Source organism: Populus trichocarpa, chromosome 10, assembly GCF_000002775.5.
Source record: "Populus trichocarpa isolate Nisqually-1 chromosome 10, P.trichocarpa_v4.1, whole genome shotgun sequence".
Lineage (NCBI taxonomy): Eukaryota > Viridiplantae > Streptophyta > Magnoliopsida > Malpighiales > Salicaceae > Populus > Populus trichocarpa.
Window position 1 is genome coordinate 22,312,183 of NC_037294.2, and position 19,578 is coordinate 22,331,760.

Here is a 19,578-nt window from a genome sequence, read left to right on the forward strand (position 1 = left end):
TGGCTCTGGGATGGAACTGAAAAAAAAGGAGGAGCCTTGCAGAAGACCTACAATGAGAGATGTTGTCAAGCAACTAGTAAAAAGAAATGACAGCGTCAGAGGCAAACGCGGCTGAAGTTTTGTAGGTTCTTAAATAAATTAATATCCTTAATACTGTAAAAATCTATTAATTAATCAATATGTTATTTAATCAAAATATTATTTATGATTGCGTGATATAGAATTTTGAAAAAAAAAAACATTTTATTAAAATATAGTTGTTAAAAATGGATTGATTTTATAATTTGTCCAGTCAAAGCATAGTCTAGATCATGGTTTTTTCAAAACAAAAACTGTGTAAATATTTACCCGCGTATTCCAATGAATTAATTTATAATTTAATTGGCATGGGTCCTTTTAAAAAATATTTAGATATTTATCTGATAAAACCCGAGTAATTCAGTAAATTAATCTATAATTTAACTGTAGATTGTCTATGGAAGGCTTGAAACCTTGTGTGAGGTCCACATTCGAATCCGATATTTATATGTCAACAGTCAAATCTGATTTACATATAACAATGACAAATATACTAAAAGTCATGGAAGATTCATTGTTGTCTCCTTCACATTTTCATATTCATCACTGCAGTGGGTGATCATTTTGCTATTCCCGTCAAAAAAATAAATGTTTTTGGATTAGAGGTATTTTGATATTTTTCACAGGATTTGTTGGTTATTACTGATTTGTTTTGGGTATTTTTGTACATTTAATATTTTCATAAATAGCAAAATAACCAAAATATCTCAATGAGCAAAAAAAATAAGTGGTGTCGGGTATTTATGTATTCTTCATTTTTTATACACAGTAGAATTAAACATATACCTTTAGATACAAGACTTTTAATTCATTGTTTCCATGGATATTTTGGTATTTTAACCTTGGATTTTTTATTGATTGTAAGTTTGGTTGAGGATAGCTACTAATTTATTATTAAAATAATAATTTTTTATTTCAAAAGCTCTGCACGCGCCATCACATTAGGACCACCATGCATTTTGGATGACAATTTCCAGTTGTCAAAAGTGATTGTTCGTCGTCTTAGATTATTGCTCATCATCTCATCTTCCATTATAAATGGCGCACGTGCTCCAAATTTGATTGGTGTATCGTTGGTGACCTTTTTTTTTTCCTTCATTCATCTCTCTTTTCTACCCCCATAAATACACAATGGTCTCTTTTTTTTTTGTTATTTCAAATTCAGACCATTGAGTTTTTATTGTTGTTTTTTAGTTATTTTCTCTTTGTTAAAGTTTTGTTTGTTTTTAATTTAATATTTGGTTCTTAAAATTATTTCAAATTATATATGTTTTTTAGTCTTTGTTAAAGTTTTGTTTGTTTTTAATTCAATTTAGTATATATATAAAAGGAATTTCAATTCGATCTTTTTACTTTTAATTTCTTATTTTTTTCTTTGCTTTTTTATCAAAGTTTTTATGGCTTGCAATTTGATCCTTTAAGTCAAGTTTTTTTTTTCTCAATAGCAGTAGTGATTTTAATTTGGTCCATTTGCTTTTGATTTCTTATTGTTTTTCTTGGCCCTTTTGTCAACGTTTTTATAGTTTTCAATTCTATCATTTAAATCAAGTTTATGTTTTTTATTTTTTTAATGATAATAATAGTAGTAATTGTAGTAATAACAATAATAATTGTAATGATAAACATGGTAATATTATTAAAAATGATGATGCTAATAATAATAATAATAATTGTAATATTAGTTATAACAATAATATTAATGATGATAATGGTAATGGTAATTTTAAAAACAACAATGAAAATGGTAACATTATCAATGATGATAACAACAACAACATTAATTAAATTAGTAATGATAATGACGATGATGATGATGATAATATTATTATTAATGATAGTTGTGACAATAATAATAACAGTAGTATCAGCAGCAGTAGTAATAATAATAAAAAAAATAATGATAACAATAGCAATTGTTGTTGTGGTGGTGTTGCGGCGGTAATAGTATTGTTGTTGCTACTGCTACTATTACAAACAACAACAACAACAATAATAATATATGGGAGAGAAGAAGATGAAGAAGAATAGTAATATAAATAAAAATACCAATAATAATAATTGTGATGATAATGATAATGACAATACTAATAGCAATAATAATAATGATTATGGTGTTGATTGTTAACAGCAACAACAACAACACGGGAGAGAATAAGATGAGGAAGAATGGTGATAATAATAAAAATATCAATAATAGTTATTGAGATGATAATGATAATGACAAAAGTAATAGTAGCAACAATAACAATAACAATAACAATATCAGTGATGTTGATTGTTAATAATAATAATAACATGGGAGAGAAGAAGATGAAAAAAAACAATGATAATGATAATAATAAAAATATAAATAATAGTTGTTGTGATGATAATGATAATGACAATAGTAATAGCAGTAGCAGCAGCAGCAGCAGCAACAACAACAACAACAACAACAACAACAATAATAATAATTGTTAAAATAATAATAATATTAAATTGAAATGATGATACTATGATTAATAATGATAATATTAGCAATAATCATGGTGGTGATAATAATAATAGCAGCAGCAGCAGTAGTAATAGTAGAAATAATGATGATAATAATAATAACAATAATAATGATGATATTACTTATTAATAATAATAGTTTATATGATTTTGATCTTTATTTTTTGAATTGTAATTTTTAAAATTCTTTTATATGATTAAGATTTTATTTTTTAATTTCATTATTTAATATTTTTTATTTGAAATTGAACTTCATAATTTTTTAAAATGGAGTATTTTAAGTTTAATGATTTAAGTAACGAGTTTTTTAAAAATTAATATATTTTTTTTAAAAAAACTTTACAATTCTTTTTATTTTTATTAGGTTACTTCAGTTATATAATTTAGACCGCAAGTTTAACTAGATGTCCTATATTGATTTAGTTATAATTAATGTTTTTATGTATTTTTTATAAATAATATTTTTATATTTTTTAATTTATTTTCAGTGCTTTAACAATGTTTTTTTTGTTCAAAAAATTATTTTTTATATTTTTTAATTTATTTTCGGTGCTTTAACAATGCTTTTTTGTTCAAAAAATTGTGCAGCAGAGAAGCGCGGTTACGGAGTGTAGTGTGTGTGTGTGTGTGTGTGTGTGTGTGTGTATAAAAGGGCTAGCTTCGAAGACAACACGAAGTAAGACATTGAGAGAGAGATGGCAAGGCGCCTTTCCAAGTTACAGTACCGTCCTCTTACTTCCTCGAGCAAGCTTTCGTTTATCCCCTTCTCTACCACTGTCTCTGCCGAAAACCCGCAAAACTCCACCACCGCCGATGGCCAAGACCACCTCTTTAACGACCAAATCCACAACCTCCGTGTCCTCCTTCAACAAGGCCGCAACGACACTGCTTATAACTTCACCAAATCTCTCATTCTCTCTAACCCATCTTCATTTTCCTCACCTTCTCACCTTCTCTCGTTTTTCACTTCTTCTTCTGATGATGCTTCTTTAAATCTTACTCTCTCCGAAATGTTGCTCTCTGTTTGTTCCGAGTCCAAGATGCACAGTCAAGTTTCAGAATTGTACGATTTCATGAGGCAAGAGGGGCGGCTTCCTTCGTTTGGTTATGTGAGGATGATTGTTGAATCTTTGGTGGAATCCAAGAAATTTGATAACGTTCTTGATTTGTTTAAGGAGATGGTGGGCTTGGGTTTTAGACCTGATAAGCTTGTTTATGGGAGAGCAATGCTAGCCGCGGTGAAATTGGGGGATTTGAAACTTGCTATGGAGTTGTTTGAGACTATGAAAAGGAGGAAAGTTGTTCCTAATGTGTTTGTTTACAATGTTTTGATTGGTGGGTTGTGTAAGGAGAAGAGGATAAGGGATGCGGAGAAGCTGTTTGGTGAAATGTCTGTGAGGAATTTGGTGCCAAATAGGGTGACTTTTAATACGCTTATTGATGGATATTGTAAGGCAGGGGAGGTGGATGTGGCGATTGGCTTGAGAGAAAGGATGAAAAAGGAGAAGGTGGAGCCGAGTATTATTACTTTTAACTCGTTGCTCAGTGGCCTTTGTAAGGCACGGAGAATCGAGGAGGCGAGGTGTATGTTGAACGAGATAAAATGCAATGGTTTTGTGCCTGATGGGTTTACTTACAGCATAATTTTTGATGGACTATTGAAGTCGGATGACGGGGCAGGAGCTGCTTTGGATTTGTATCGGGAGGCAATTGGGAAGGGAGTCAAGATTGATAATTACACTTGTAGTATTCTGTTGAATGGATTGTGTAAAGAAGGGAAAGTTGAAAAGGCAGAGGAGGTGTTGAAGTCCCTCGTGGAACACGGGCTCGTTCCAGGTGAGGTGATATATAACACTATTGTGAATGGTTATTGCCAAATAGGCGACATGGATAGAGCCATTTTGACTATTGAGCAAATGGAAAGTCGTGGGTTGAGACCAAATTGTATTGCATTTAATTCTGTGATTGATAAGTTTTGTGAAATGCAGATGATAGATAAGGCGGAGGAATGGGTGAAGAAGATGGTGGGGAAGGGAATAGCCCCAAGCGTGGAGACATATAATATCCTTATTGATGGCTATGGAAGGCTGTGTGTTTTTTCTAGGTGTTTCCAGATTCTTGAAGAAATGGAGGAAAATGGGGAAAAGCCGAATGTTATAAGCTACGGCTCTCTCATAAATTGTTTATGCAAGGATGGGAAAATTCTTGAGGCAGAAATGGTCCTCAGGGATATGGTAGGCAGAGGGGTCTTGCCTAATGCAAATATATATAATATGCTTATTGATGGTAGTTGTACAGTGGGGAAGTTGAGAGAGGCTTTGAGATTCTTTGATGAGATGTCGAAAAATGGGATAGGCGCAACGATTGTAACATACAATTCCCTCATTAAAGGGCTATGCAAAATGGGAAAGTTAAAGGAAGCTGAAGAGATGTTTTTCCTAATTACTAGTACGGGTCACTGTCCTGATGTGATCACATACAACTCCTTAATCTCAGGGTACTCAAATGCTGGAAACTCGCAGAAATGTCTTGAGCTATATGAAACTATGAAGAAGTTAGGCTTAAAACCTACTATAAATACATTTCATCCCCTAATCAGCGGGTGCAGCAAGGAAGGGATAAAGCTCAAAGAGACACTGTTTAATGAAATGTTGCAGATGAATTTGTCCCCAGATCGAGTTGTGTACAATGCTATGATTCACTGTTATCAAGAGACTGGGCATGTTCAAAAGGCATTTTCTTTGCAAAAAGAGATGGTAGACATGGGAGTTCGTCCTGATAACAAGACCTATAATAGTTTGATTCTGGGCCACTTAAAAGAGGGGAAGTTGTCGGAAACAAAGGATCTTGTTGATGACATGAAGGCTAAAGGATTAATCCCTGAAGCTGATACCTATAGCTTGCTGATACAGGGACATTGTGACCTGAAGGATTTTAATGGAGCATATGTTTGGTATAGAGAAATGCTTGAGAACGGTTTCCTTCCTAATGTCTGCATCTGCAATGAGCTATCCACTGGCCTTAGAAAGGACGGGAGGTTGCAAGAGGCCCAGAGCATCTGCTCTGAAATGATTGCTAATGGAATGGATAATTTGGACACTAATGAGGACCTCTCTGATGTTGCCAAAATGTAAGAGCCCCGCGCCCCCCCCCGCGAACCAATATCTCTAATTGCATAGAAAACTGTTGCAGGCAACACAACAGCACCGATGCTCATTAACTATCAGATGCTAGCAGTTGAAATGTGCAGGCAGAGTTCCCTTGTAGTCGCGTTATCCATTTCCCAGGTACTTATCTCAAGTTTGCCCCGACAAGTTTAAACCCGAGAATTTTCATCTGCGAAACTGTCAAAACATCCAAATCATGATGTTTGATATTCACATGTGATTCTTTTTTTCTTGTTGCACTAGGCAAGTGTAACGGTGCCACAAAGGTTTCCAAGTAGTTCATTGGAATATGTCATGACAAGCACGAATGCAACCCTGACCCTACATTCCTAAAGCCTCTCTTTCTTGCTCCATCTTTCTCTTCTCTTCTTCACTGCTGTTTTTCGCTGTTGAGTAACTTCCCTCCTTTCCTTTTCATTCACTGGCTGACTTTTCTCTCTTTTTTTCATATATTGTGGTCTTTGGGCTGGATTGCCACAATACTTTGCGGTTATTATTGCTTTTTATAGGTTATCTGAATTGTTTTCGTTACTTTTCCATTTTTTTGGGGTGTGGTCTTCAGTTTTTGCACCAGTTGTGTCATGATATCATTAGATATGGTGTTTGCTATGCGGAAACAGCCATTTTTCGCCTACAAATATCAGCTTTTCTTCTTGGTATACCCGTTCCAATGTGGTCGAGTTCTTATGACACTGCATTTTTATCATTCTTTCTTTGTCTCCTATGATTGAACGGTGATTGTTTTTTCTGGGTCTAGACCATGTTTCTCATATGTCTGCAATGTGATCAGTGCATCTCCATTCTTTTCTTTTCTGTCCTTTTTCCTCTGCTTTCCATTCTCTTTGTTTCCTAGCATGTTCATTTTGCTCTTTTCAGGGGCTGTTAATTTTTTTATACATTCTCTCTTCATCGTATTGCAGGCTTGCTGTGCAGTGTTGGGTACTTTCCCAGTGCTGCTTCACTGATTTAACATGTTTGTGTTTCAATCAATTGGTTCTTTGACATATAGTTTATGGTTGTGACACAGGAGTGTCCCGTAATGGTTCTTTTGATGTCGGGCTACTTGAGTTTGGGTTGGCAATGCAAATGGATGAAGTTTTTGCTGTTGTTTACGGTCAGCCCCTGGGCCAACTTTGAGCCTGCATTTTCATCTCTTTATTGTATGTTAAAATAATCTTATCCTAGGTGGCTTTCAAGTTCAGAATGTAATCTTTACATATTGTCCAACCATGCATGCATTGGAGTTTTCTACATAAAGTTATTTTTGTTTTAGTTTTTAAGCTTTCCAAGTGTGAGTTTGTGTTTCTAATGAGCCAAAAACATGTGATGATTATTATTTGTCTAGTTTTTTTGTCAAAGTAATTTATTTGGGTTTTTATTATGTCATCTTGGTGTTTTTCTAGATTTGAAGGGTTATTCCAAGTATATAAAGTTGAATCAGATAATGTATTTGGATCTTTTAGCAAAATCTGAATTAAGAGTCTTTTGACTTGGCCTTTCGCACAATATCAAGTTTTGTATCTTCTTTGTGAGTTGTGGATTTATTCCTTAACTCTATATCTCTAAAGTGGTGGTTTGATCTAGTTCTTTAGGGTGGTGAGTTTGTTATTCGTTTCTATATCTTTTTTGTTTTGTACCTTAGGGTGGTGAACGGAAATTATCATTTGTATGAGTGACCTACAACTTTGTGATTTTCATACCTTCACGGTATCTGGTTGTGTCATCTAATCATTTTCAGACGTCTCTCTTGTGGTTGGGTGCCAACTCGAGTTTCATGGTGTGTTTGGTCATCACAGATGATTGTTTTCGAGTTTCATGGTGTGTTTGGTCATCACAGATGATTGTTTTGAGTTTCTGTTTTCAATCTTTTGTGTGTTGTATAGGCTGGCTTGCCTATTTTTTAGTTCTTGCTTCACTATTTTTCGTGTCCAGCTGCTCTGTTGTGGAATGCAAGGCTTTTTAGGGCATTTATTTTCTCATGATGAGTTTGGATTAATCGGCACCGATATGCATTAACCATCCATGGATCTCTGCTTATGATTTGTACCTGGTAGGCTCAGCAGAGAACAGTTGATAATTTTATCAAGAAGGATAGAAAATGAAAATCCTCATTGACAAGAACGGTGATGCACTGAATAGCTATACTAGAAACAAGCTACATCAAGGCCCAGGTGTTCTTGTGGATGCTGAGGTATGTCAAGCTCTCAGCCATTTCAAATTTTAACGATTATGATTACCAGTGCAATGTTTTATTCTCACTTTAGAGTTTGCTTTGCAAGATACCCACCTCAATATAAAACACCATGTAGCCTAAAGCGTTCATCAGCTAGACCAGCACAACCACTACAAAATAAAGAAGCAACGGAACTATTTGAGAATCCAACTAACCTTTTACTTAGACTACCAAGTCTACTATGCTCTCACCACTACGTGCATGTGCATCATCAGCCCTTTCCTCCTGTATCTTGTTAATACACTAATTTCACTTTAATTCTGGTCTAAATTGGTAGGCTGATGCACATAACCATGGATGTGAAGGGCAATGAGTGAGTTTTTCGGAAGCTTTGGAAGAGGGTACAGTCTGAGATCTCAGTCTTCTAGCATTGTCGCTGCCTAACAACTTCGTCCTGTGTGATGGAAGAAGAGAGCAATCTCCATGGAAAGGAGCTCGGGAAGATGGGCCCACAACCCCTTACTATATAGGCACTTCAATCGTTTTAAGCAAGTCTTTTGTGTTTCTTTGGCATTAGCAATTTTGAATCACAAAGCATTAACGAAGGACGCAAGTTAAGCCATTAACTTACTTTATCATGTTAGAATTGAAATGATCAAATGCTTCTCGAACCAGAAAAAAGAAGTAGATGAAAACCTTGAGGAGTTGAAGACAAGAGATATTCACTCGAAGAAAGAAACCGAGGCATCAAGAACATGTTAGTTACACCATGAGTTTTCAAAAGAATAATGAATACAAAAAATGCAGATTCATGATTGAAAACATGTACAGACTCAAATGCTTTGAACTCCCAGCTTTCATACAAACCTCATCCTATAATAGGGAAAGAAGGGTCGATCACTAGAGTTGGGAAGGAGGAAAAAAAAATGATGAACAGGGACGGCAGAAATAGAAACGAAAAGAAAATGGGAGGGGGTCCGCTAATCCATTACAGAAACTGTTCAATCTCTAATATACAGGAGGGGTGTGCCTTACGAACTTCCATGAGATCTGACCGATGAAATTGATTGTGCTGAGACAGAGGCAGTTGGGCTGTTAACTTCTCTATCCCCATCGATGGCTTTTGGTTTTCCACTCAATCTTTCCATTGCATCTTGGCAAATCTCATTAAACCATTCATCTTCTGGCAGCACCCTGACAAAAAAAAACGAAATCTCACCTCCAGAAAAGCCAAGTGTTCTAATATGAAATGATTAAAACATAAATGAAGGCACGCATGCTGGCTATTTTCCTGCGCGCTTAACAGCTTATTTGAACGCATTTTACCCCAAAGACACGAGTTTGCAGCAGATGGCATATAATTAATGCATAATAGAATGGACTTTGTTTACCCTTATAAATTACGCGCCTAAGACTTGCAATCTGTCTGCTTCTTGCAGCTGATTTTACTTGACTTTCTTTCTAATTTCAAAATTAGAAATTCAATTGCTTAGCAACTCATGGGCCACACGACACAAAGGCTGACATCCAGACAAGGATATTGTAAGTTGTATCTAACACCATGATCTTACTGCTTCTGCTAATCCTCAGCAAAAGCCTCCCAAGAAATGTAGTAATGATAAAAAGATTCAATACTACATACCAAGTTATAAATTAAATCCAGCTTACTTCCTAACAAAAATAAAACAACATAACCAGCTAAGGGTCTTGGGGATAACTACAAGCCTAATAATCTAGACCTCCCAATCTTCAAAATTCCCAATAACATATGCAATAACCATCATAAGTCAAAGTTGTTTCACACCTAGTTTTCATCTCGTCAAAGTCCACTATGTTAACAAAACTTGGTGTAGTGCATAATATTCACAAAAAAATAAAAAAAACGAGGGAAGAAAAGGAGAAGGAAATGCATTCCAAGACAATATAAGTTTTACCAAACACAACATGTACATCAAGAAACAAACATGTTCCTAAGCATTTTTAACACAAGTAAAGGAGTTGAACACTTGTTGACAAACACAACTAAAGAGTTACAATAGATTCACATGAATCTATCATGCAGTCGTAGGAAACTGGTTCCCCCAATAATTTGCGCATCCCATATACCATGTAATAAATGAATTCTCGATTTCAGAAGAGTTCATAAACTAGAATATAAACTTACCCTAGCTTTGGTTATGTTTATGCATACTTTCTGATTATGTTGAGAATATGTAATGAAACTGCTGCCAGTCAAAGACCAAAAAATAAACTAGTTTACCTGTCTGGATCCATCCCTGTTGCAGAGAGTACTGCCACAGCTTTTGAAATGATTTCATTGACAACTCGATGCAAATTTCGTGACAAGTAGCGTCCTTGGGAAGCAAAGCACATGACAAACTTCATGTCCAAATAGAACTGCATGTTTACAAACAAATAAGTATATCAATGACCCAATTCATGACATGTAACTATAAATGAAATGATTTCAGAGTTACATGCCTGATGGAGACCAAGAGGGCCTAAAGGCCTCGGGCCTTCCTCGATGTCATCCCAAAAACTTTGATCTTCCGAAAGCCATAAAATGACTGTTTCTGTGAGTCTCATCAATAGCAATGTAGCAAATCTTTCCCTTCCTACGAACATCTCTGCTGCTATAGCAGCCATGCCGTTCAGTTTTACAAAAAGCTCCTGAATTGGTAGCATAGTGACAAGAAAGTGTAAGAACTTGGACTGAAAGTTCCAAAACAGAAAAGTACATCAAATCCAAGAACAGATTTTATGAATGATGAGCATGTTTAATGCAAAATGTTGACAATGGATATCTAAGATCGCTACAAACAATTACAGTTCACAAGCCTTTCCCATCTATCAAAAGCTCAAGTCATGTCATTCCCATGTGCCAAATCCAATCTCACTGATAACTTAGCCAGCTTACAGTTTTTCCTAATCTGGTTACAGTTTTACACAAACGAGCTTCCAACTAGTTGTTCAATACCCAATTTTCCCCAAAAAATTTCAAACTTAAACAGTTAAACCAGATCAAGTAGGAGGAGGATAAGTAAGAACCTTAATCAGGTAGATAAAGACTTAAAAACCTTATTTGGGTAGATAAAGACCTACCACAATCAATTAGGTGATTGTAGCTGATATTCCTGAATGCAACACCTAGGACAATGCATTAATTACATGAATGGAAAACTTGTTTGAGTCGATAGAGGAATGAAGCTACCACCTAAATGATAGGCTTACTAGTTGAAAATCAGGTGCGGTGTCTTGTAGCATAAGAACAAAAAGAGATTAGTGGGGGTGAGAATGAGCAGCCTTGGAAGAGCTGTAAAAAAGAGGCAATGAGAACACTCTGTGAATGGTGAGAGAAACCTCTTAGAATGAAGGGTGATGAGCTGTTTATAGGTGGTGTGGCATGAAGTTCAATAAACAGAGGTCCCTAGGATGTGGTATGGCCAGAAATAAGTTGTTTATTTCACTGTTGCTAAAATGCTCCCGAGCAAAGTTAAGGGAACAGATGCTCTCCAAAGAGTGAAACACCTTAGATTCTAATCAAGGGAGCCTTAACAAGACGCCTGAGAGTTTCTTTATTGACATGACCTTCCAATTCACTGTTGCCAAATGCTCCTGGGCAAAGTTAAGGAAACAGATGCTCTCCAAAGAGTGAAACAGCTTAGATTCTAATCAAGGGAGCCTTAACAAGACACCTGAGAGTTTCTGTCAACATGACCTTCCAAAACAAATAGCATAGGATTCCCGAGTCAACATTCTTGCAGGGAATAGAAGCAAACATAGAACAGTGCTGCACGTGCCACTCAAAATGCATTCATTTCTTAGATTTCCTGTCCACCTTAAACCATAGTACTTGAAAAAATTAAGAACTCTAGATGGATTCTTCATCATCTTTTCCCAGCCCTAAATTATACTAACCAAATATATATATAAGGCATCATTAATTTAAGAAATAATACCTGGTATATTGGGGATGGAAACCAATCCACTTCATCTGCATTTCCAACCATGTTTATATACATTTCTGCAGAAAGATGGCTATCACCATCTTCTGTAAAAATGAGATCCAGTGCATGTTGTCGACAGAAAGTATCTTTTAATCTATCAACTGAATTCACAAGCCGCTTCCTCCATTCTCGTTGCTCAGGATGACGGTTCTGCCTATCTAAGGGTCTTCTACGTGGATCATCCTTGTGATTAGTCTGATTCAGAGGTGCAAGTTTCATTGCTGCACGTGGCAGTAGTTCATCTGCTAATAATGAAGCATTCGCCAGCAATGCAATTTGCTGGGCTTCGGTCTCAGCCATTCGCACAATTTTATTTCCAGAACCTTCAAAGTTTGCTTCTTCTTCCATCGAACCTGGTAAAGCTTTGATCAGCATGTTCACATATGAGTTAAATACTTGGAACAAACCTTCCAGTGTTTGGCCTCCCAACTGCATGCTTAAGAGTGGTCCTACATCCTCAAAAAAGTCCTACATTTTCAAGTTGTGCAATAACGCAATTTAGTGAAAGAATTAACCAACTACCAAAAGTTCAAGGAAGAAACAATTAAAAAATCAACCCTTGAACAACTGTGAGAACAAACAACATGTGCTCAGATGATCATATAGAAGAGTAGTGATTCAAAAACATTCAAGACATTTGAAGAATAGGTAAACCAACTGTAAGAGAGAATTCAAGAAAATATTCAAAAACATTCAAGACATTTGAAGAGTGGGTAAACCAACTGTAAAAGAGAATTCAAGAGAATATATCCAGCAGCAAGCTCAAAGGCAGGAAAACAATATATGAGTTAGTGCATGTGCCATGTAAGGGCTATACAAGGGTAAGAAAATAACCTGAGACCAAATGAACAGCAAAGTGGCAATTAAAAGGAGCAAGTAGAAAGGACTAGTTCATGTATTGATGTTTGAATAGAGAGAAGATATGTATAATGTTACAGTTTATCAGATATCAAAGGGGAAGAGTGTTTACCTGGACCATTAAATTGAAGCGATGGGCACTGCTTGTAAGTTTATGTTGAAATACTGCTGCGTTGCCAAGAGATGTAACAGAAGACCTGCCAGACTGTCGAGTACTGGTTGGAGGATAAGTAAGTACCCAGTCATCAGCAGCCGCCAAAGCAGCAGTGCTCTCTTCAATTCGTTTTATATTAGCATTTAAGGCCTGTTCAACACTAGGCCTAAAGAGTTTTATGAGCACAGGACAGAGTGCCAAGCCACGAGCTTCCAACAGAGAGCAATGACCTAAAGCTATTTGAACACACTCTGCTGCAGCTCTTAAACCTCCAGCAGCTGCTGATGATGCTAATGCGTGTCTTTGAACAAGAACAGCAAAGGCCTCTGTTTGCTTGGTAGCCCACATCACAAGCTCAGACCTATATTCTCGTTCCTTGCCAAAAATAGCCAAAGAATCGCTAGCAGCTTGAGCAATAGCAGAAAACACTATCTGCGACAGTGCAGCAGTATACGCTCCTCCATATGAGGTGCTTGACGGGCGTAGGCTTTGCATATTATACTGATATCTTTGGAGGTGTGCATTGAGGAGCAAACTATGAGCTCGAGCCCCATCCCCAAGCTTTTTAAGAGCTGATATAGCCGCACGAAGTTCACTACTGCGAGTAGAAGGTTGGCAAGCAGCTTCAGCAAGCTGATCAGCCAACTTTTGCCTGCGTTCAGTAATGGCCATCTCCAGAGACCTAAGTATACCAGGGCTCAATGATTCTGTTTCTTTTGCTTCAGCAGCTACACGATCTCCTTCATCAAGTGCTGCCAGAGCTTCATCCACTCTCCTCTCAGCTAACAAAACATCAAGCATATCAGGGAACTCAACTGACCATTTCTCCAAATCAGATGGTTCTCTATCTTCAACATTCAATAACAACTCATTTACCATAGACCCTTCAGATGCTTTTAATGACAAAGAATCAATATTAACTCCCTCCGCTAAACCATGAATCAAAGTTGCTTGAGTGGACAACAGGTTTCTTATAGATGAAAGCTCCCCTTCCAAATCTGATATCTCCTTCGATGTCCTGTCAACGATAAGCAAAAAGAACCCACCCCTTCAAAATCACACTACAGACACAAAACATACGCCTTCCCAGTATAAAATACCTAACAGCTTCTTAATCACATTAAAACACAGTTTTAAACCACAAATTCAATCACAGCTTCCTACAAACCACGAAATTCACAAATTTTACACCACGGGAAGCAATCACACTACACAGACACACATTTCCAGTGGTAAAATCGCAATTCAATAATCTTAACATCCAGATTAACAAATCACAGCAACAAAAAAATTCAAGCTAGCTACAAATTACTTAATTTTAAACCACAAATTCAATCACGACTTCCTAAACACCAAGAAAACTAGCGAAATTTTCCACAACGCGAAGAGCTAATTTACCTTATAAACGCAGCATAATTAGCGTAAACACTTTTCCGCATTTCTTCAGCAGATGTTCTCTTTAAATCCAAAAGATACGAACACAACAGCCTTATTTCCTGTTCATCACAACCAAACACACATTTATCATCGTCAAAACCTAAAGAACTAGTGGTCTACTCTATCCTTTCTAGAAATTGAAAAAAGAAAAAGACTACTAGTTAACGAACCTTCTCGTTGAGAGAGCATTTGGACTGAATATAAGAATCGGCGTCGAATCTATCGGACTTGAACACGTTGAGTCCGTCCTCGAGCTTCGTGCCGTTCTCCTTCACCGACGTCCCTCGCGAACGACTACTCGTCTTCGCTGAAGCCATTGTTTATGAAGATGCGATCAAGAATCCGGTAACGGTGGGTACAGACGGCGGATGAGGAGAAATTAAGAAGTGGATCTGGGGGTAAACGTGGAGTTAAGCAATCATTGGTGGTGCCGTGGAAGAAGAGGATGGAGGAGGAGAGAGTTTGGCAGAGAGGGAGAGAGAGAGAGGGGAGAAAGGAGGATTTGTTTAGAGGAAACAGCACAGCAGACGGCTGTGTGTTTTTCTTCTTCTTTTTTTCCGTTTTTTTTATGTCACTGTAAAAATTTAGAGAGAGAGCAGACTGGATTTGACTGCGACTATTCTTTGTTTGAACTTTAAAGTGATCTTGACCAGGGCGGTAAATTGGCTAATAAGGTAAGTAACTGACATTTGGTATACCAAAAAGGGTAACTAATACTAATAGGGTAAATTTCATTTCCGGGTAAAAAACTTGAATCTTGAATTTATGAAATTGTTTTTATGTATATAAAGAGTACCATTCATCATTGATATTAGACTTAATCCCGGTATAAAGTCATGGTTATAAATTAAATGGGTTAATCCACTTTAGCTATGTTATTATTTATTATTTTGTTGTTTTACAAAATTCTTTTTATTTATTTATTTTAATAATGTTTCTAGTTGAAGGAGGTTAGCTTTATAATTCTCTCCAGGAGGGAAGTGACGTGTGACATCTAACAATGTTAGAAGTAGAAGACACCTGTCAATTTCTCATGTGATAGATAATTAGAATCGAATATTATTCTTGGCAATTAATCCAAGCATTAACCATCCTGGCAATCAATTAGTGAATGATTTCTTCTTCTCATCTCCTCAAAACGAAAATGGGGATGGCAGTTTCGTCATTGGATAAGATCAACAGCCTCTAAAAGAAATGATTGGAGAAGATCTAGCTGGCCTTTCCCAGTCAATACATTAAGCAATGCGTGTTTTTGTATTAATTTAATTCTTTAAAGTATTTATTTTGATTGTTTTGATATTAAAATCATAAAAAAATAAATCAATCTAATACCATTATTTCGGCATAAATACAATTTAAAAATCGACATATCAAAAACATAAAGGGCAACATTTATAAAAAGCAATTTTATTAAATCAGATCAATTCATGATCTGATGTATTTATTTTTAAAAAAATAAAATTTAATATTGATTGGCTTAACTCAGATTAAAACTAATTAATTTTTTAAGAAAAAATTAAAATAATATTATTTTAACTTATCTATTTTTTATTGAAAGTTAACTTTATCAACCGAGGAGATGATACCGGATCAGATTAATAGGAGGGAGGTGTGCAAGGAAGGACGGCATGTTTTATTTATTTTTCTGGCTGTCTGGACTGTTGTACACTTTAGTGGTTCAGCTGCACCATGCGCACAAACCATACAGTAAATTTAATAATTTAGAAGAATAAAAAAAAGGGGGTAGTGCCCAGTTGGTGAAGGAACTGTAGCAGGCACGAAAACCATATCTGGAAGGGACCTTCTTGGTGGGGAGAGGATGATGGGTTTGGTCTGCCATTTTCAGTGGTTGCAACGGAATTTTATTTTCATAGTACATTAATTATTAACTATACCAAAACATAGTTAATTTTACAGGTTTTTAGAGTTTTGGTTAGCTCAACCAAACTTAATCTCTAAACTTGACAAGATCAATTATTGAGTATTTATTTTATAAAAAGAACGAAATAACTTTATTTCAATAAAAATAATTGAGCTATATCAACCACTTGATCAACAGGTTGATCCAATAATCAAACAATATAGATTTTTTTCCGAGTCAATTCCTAAATTAAATCAGATAATTATACCCTCTTCGGATCAAGGTTCAAAAATTTATGAATGTATAGTGACACAAGTCTAGAATTTGCTTCCATGTGTGCTCAGTGATATTGAGTATAGTGATTTTCAAAAAAAAAAAATTGAAAATATATTAAAATGATATATATATATATATATATATATATATATCAACAAATCAAAACCATAAAAAAAACCTAAAAACATAAATTTAATATTTTCTTAATCAAACAAACAATAATTTAAAAAACAGGTTGAACCATCAAGGACCCTCGAAAAATCACCTATTATCTGACTATTAATTAATGTTTCATGCCGGATAATACATTATTGCAAAGTTTTAATAAAAGAAAAAAGGTTCTCATACCTTTGGATCCCAGACAAATTACATTCCGGGCCTTTTACTGAGCCTGTGAACACTTCCACACCTGGCCTTGTCCACTGCGTGGACCGTGAAGCCAGCACGTTACTCATGGCTGGATTCTTGGGTGAAGTTTGGCTTTGCTTTAAATATCAGAGACTTGCCATTTTCCAGTTAATAATGAACATTAACCCTAACTTATACTAGAGCTGAAATTAACATGACAAGGGCTCTTACAGTGTCCCTCAACAGAATGCAACGGGTAACATCCATATAAACACCATTCCTCATCTTCAAATCGGGATACTCCCTTTATGTCCTGACATTGGCTATGTCTACCAGGAAAACAAACAAGGATGCATCCTCTCATGATGGCACAGGGCATCCCACTTGACACAAGTGGCAAAACTATTTCCCAGTAGTGGAATAGAATGCTAACCATGATTTGTTAATCAAAAACAGTAACTGTTCTGGCAAAAGCTGTAGTTGACATTGTTAACTTACTCTGCGGGGAAGTTTGGACGTTACAACTTCAAAACACAGGATTGTTCCACATAGATCCTCAAAGAAAGGTAAATGATGCAGTATAGTCAAAAGAGTAGATAGCACCGGTTACATTTATTACAATTTCAGTACCAGGCCAAATCCAAAGTCTTGTCTGAAATTATGCCTTACATACCTAACGAATTCCAATCTACCAGACAGACAAATAGAAGAAAGTTCATCGCGGAAGATCCTCCAATGGGCATTTAAGGGATCAAGCTCCTCAACTCATTCAGTCCCAGAATCCGAACGAACAACTGTTAATAAAGAACCAAAATAATATTTAATCAGAATGCACCGTTGAGAGCTGATGTAACAGAAAAGTAGTGATGGGAATAGGTTAAAAATGCAAGGTAATGTGCAGAAGTATATACACATGGAGGGCCAAAAAGGGATAAGACCATAACAACTCTCTCTTTCTCTCACTCTCTCACTCTCAAAGAAGGTACGTCCATGACACCATTATTAATTAGACCACTAAGTTGTCAGATGAGTATATAATTATAAACAGGTGAATGAGTAAACAACTATAATGAGGATTAAATCCTTCAGAGAAACAAACAATACATCATTTTTGCAACACTATTTTTCTCTTTTCCAAGTCAAAGAAAGCCACATCAAAAGTGCAAGAATGTTACTTTCTGGGTACCAAACGGTTCATAAGAACATCCGAAACAATTCAATAAATGGTGTATAACAAAAATCGCTGGTCATAGAGATTGCCTCTCCCTACTAAAGTAACGAAATAAACACTAGTTTAAACAATCCATTCCATATAGGAGACCTGAACAAATCAAAAGAGATTTGCAGCATTTCTAAAATCATCAGCCAAATTTCAGTCTCCAAGCTCCTTCATCCAATTTATAAGCACCTTAATATCACTACCACAGCCTAAGTCAAAATTACTAAGATAGTAAAGACTGCACTGAACCCAGCCCCTGAAACAGCTAGCTTATTCACACCATAACAAAAATAACACCCTTTTTTCCAAGGCATGGATGAAAGTAAGATTCTTCCAAACCCTTCTAATGATCCGGTTCATCAATAGACATGCAATCAATCCCACCAAAACTGAAACCAGTAGGAAAACATTCTATACCGCAAGCCCTGAAACTGAGGTCATTGAAATGCTTAATACTCAAACATGGAGAGTTCTAGCATAGATTAAATCTACTCTTTTTTCACAGCCCTTTAATCCTTCAAAACTTAGAACATACCAGAACACCCCTCTTCGAATCTAATACGTCAGCGGACCTAAGACCAAAGCACCACATCCACCACGCACTAAAGGCTCCTCATAGTTCTTATAAACAAGATCAAACGTCATAAAACAAGAAACAAGAAATTGGATCTCAATCTTTACCCCAAACTTCTATCCTGACAGAATTTTTAGAGAAAAACAATCCATTCAGCCTATAACTTCTTCATCATCATTCAAATGGCGATTAACAATGATCACAAACTTAAACAAAACCAAATCAGATTCAATGAAATCAGGAGAAACAAACATCATTGGCACAGAATCCAAAAACCCCAGATCTAAAAACGAGATAAAAGGGACAGCTTTATACAAGGAGAGAATTAGAAAGAAAAGGGAAGAGTAGAATCTTACCGGGTTTCTGAGGATTTCCATCGACAAACTTGGTAACAGCAAAATGAACCTTTTCCCTGGAAAGAGCTTCAGTCTTGTATGGTTCTTTGAGACAGTTTCTGACAAGATTAGCACAGATGTTGGAATATGTTATGTAGGTCATGCCGGCGGCCCTCCAAAACGGCGCTGCTGCATTCGACGCCATCGCTTTTACTCTCTTCTTCTCGTCTCTTCGGTTTCTCTGTCAAGAGATGATACCATAACTTTACTTGCTGTTCTTTGTGCTGACCTAGTTTCTCTTGTGGGCTTAGTTTTGGCCCAAATAAATCTCTTATCCCACAAGCTAATTGTAAGGGTCAATTTGACAGAATTAGATGGTAATTTAGTGTTATTTTTTAAATAATTTTTTTTTTATTAAAATACATGTTAATATTTTTTATTTTTAAAAAATTATTTTTGACATTAATAATTCCCAAAACATACCAATCATATTAAATTTTAATAAAAAAAATTTAAATTTTTTTAAAATATAGTTTGCACCGCATTTCCAAACATGTTATTAATATACTGAAGGAATTAAATTGATCACAAACCATTT

At 35.8% G+C, this 19,578-nt stretch overlaps 3 protein-coding genes across 8 annotated transcripts; 1 reads left to right on the forward strand and 2 right to left on the reverse strand.

The window, feature by feature from the left end:
* Positions 1–3,236: 3,236 nt before the first annotated feature.
* On the forward strand, positions 3,237–8,537 carry LOC7469483 (pentatricopeptide repeat-containing protein At5g12100, mitochondrial). Of its 6 annotated transcripts, none has more exons than XM_024609225.2 (4): positions 3,237–5,701; positions 5,764–5,858; positions 5,982–7,929; positions 8,249–8,537. In XM_024609225.2, the coding sequence occupies exons 1-2, from the start codon at positions 3,267–3,269 to the stop codon at positions 5,789–5,791; spliced, it is 2,463 nt and encodes an 820-aa protein (XP_024464993.1). In that variant the 5' UTR covers positions 3,237–3,266; the 3' UTR covers positions 5,792–5,858; positions 5,982–7,929; positions 8,249–8,537. The 6 variants fall into 6 exon arrangements, with proteins under 6 accessions (XP_024464993.1, XP_024464994.1, XP_024464995.1 ...); XM_024609226.2 differs by having other exon boundaries at positions 6,659–7,929; XM_024609227.2 differs by having other exon boundaries at positions 6,766–7,929.
* Positions 8,538–8,616: 79 nt separating this feature from the next.
* Positions 8,617–14,956, reverse strand: LOC7469482 (exocyst complex component EXO84B). The gene is made up of 7 exons (XM_006378790.3): positions 14,538–14,956; positions 14,329–14,426; positions 12,889–13,948; positions 11,871–12,386; positions 10,393–10,581; positions 10,172–10,308; positions 8,617–9,105 (listed from the first exon to the last, which is right to left on the reverse strand). The coding sequence occupies exons 1-7, from the start codon at positions 14,682–14,684 to the stop codon at positions 8,943–8,945; spliced, it is 2,310 nt and encodes a 769-aa protein (XP_006378852.1). The 5' UTR covers positions 14,685–14,956; the 3' UTR covers positions 8,617–8,942.
* A 2,418-nt stretch (positions 14,957–17,374) lies between these two features.
* On the reverse strand, positions 17,375–19,284 carry LOC7491571 (ATP synthase subunit epsilon, mitochondrial). Its single transcript, XM_006378792.3, has 2 exons — positions 19,002–19,284; positions 17,375–17,646 (listed from the first exon to the last, which is right to left on the reverse strand). Exons 1-2 carry the CDS (start codon positions 19,183–19,185, stop codon positions 17,618–17,620), a joined length of 213 nt encoding a protein of 70 aa, XP_006378854.1. The 5' UTR covers positions 19,186–19,284; the 3' UTR covers positions 17,375–17,617.
* Positions 19,285–19,578: the final 294 nt, after the last annotated feature.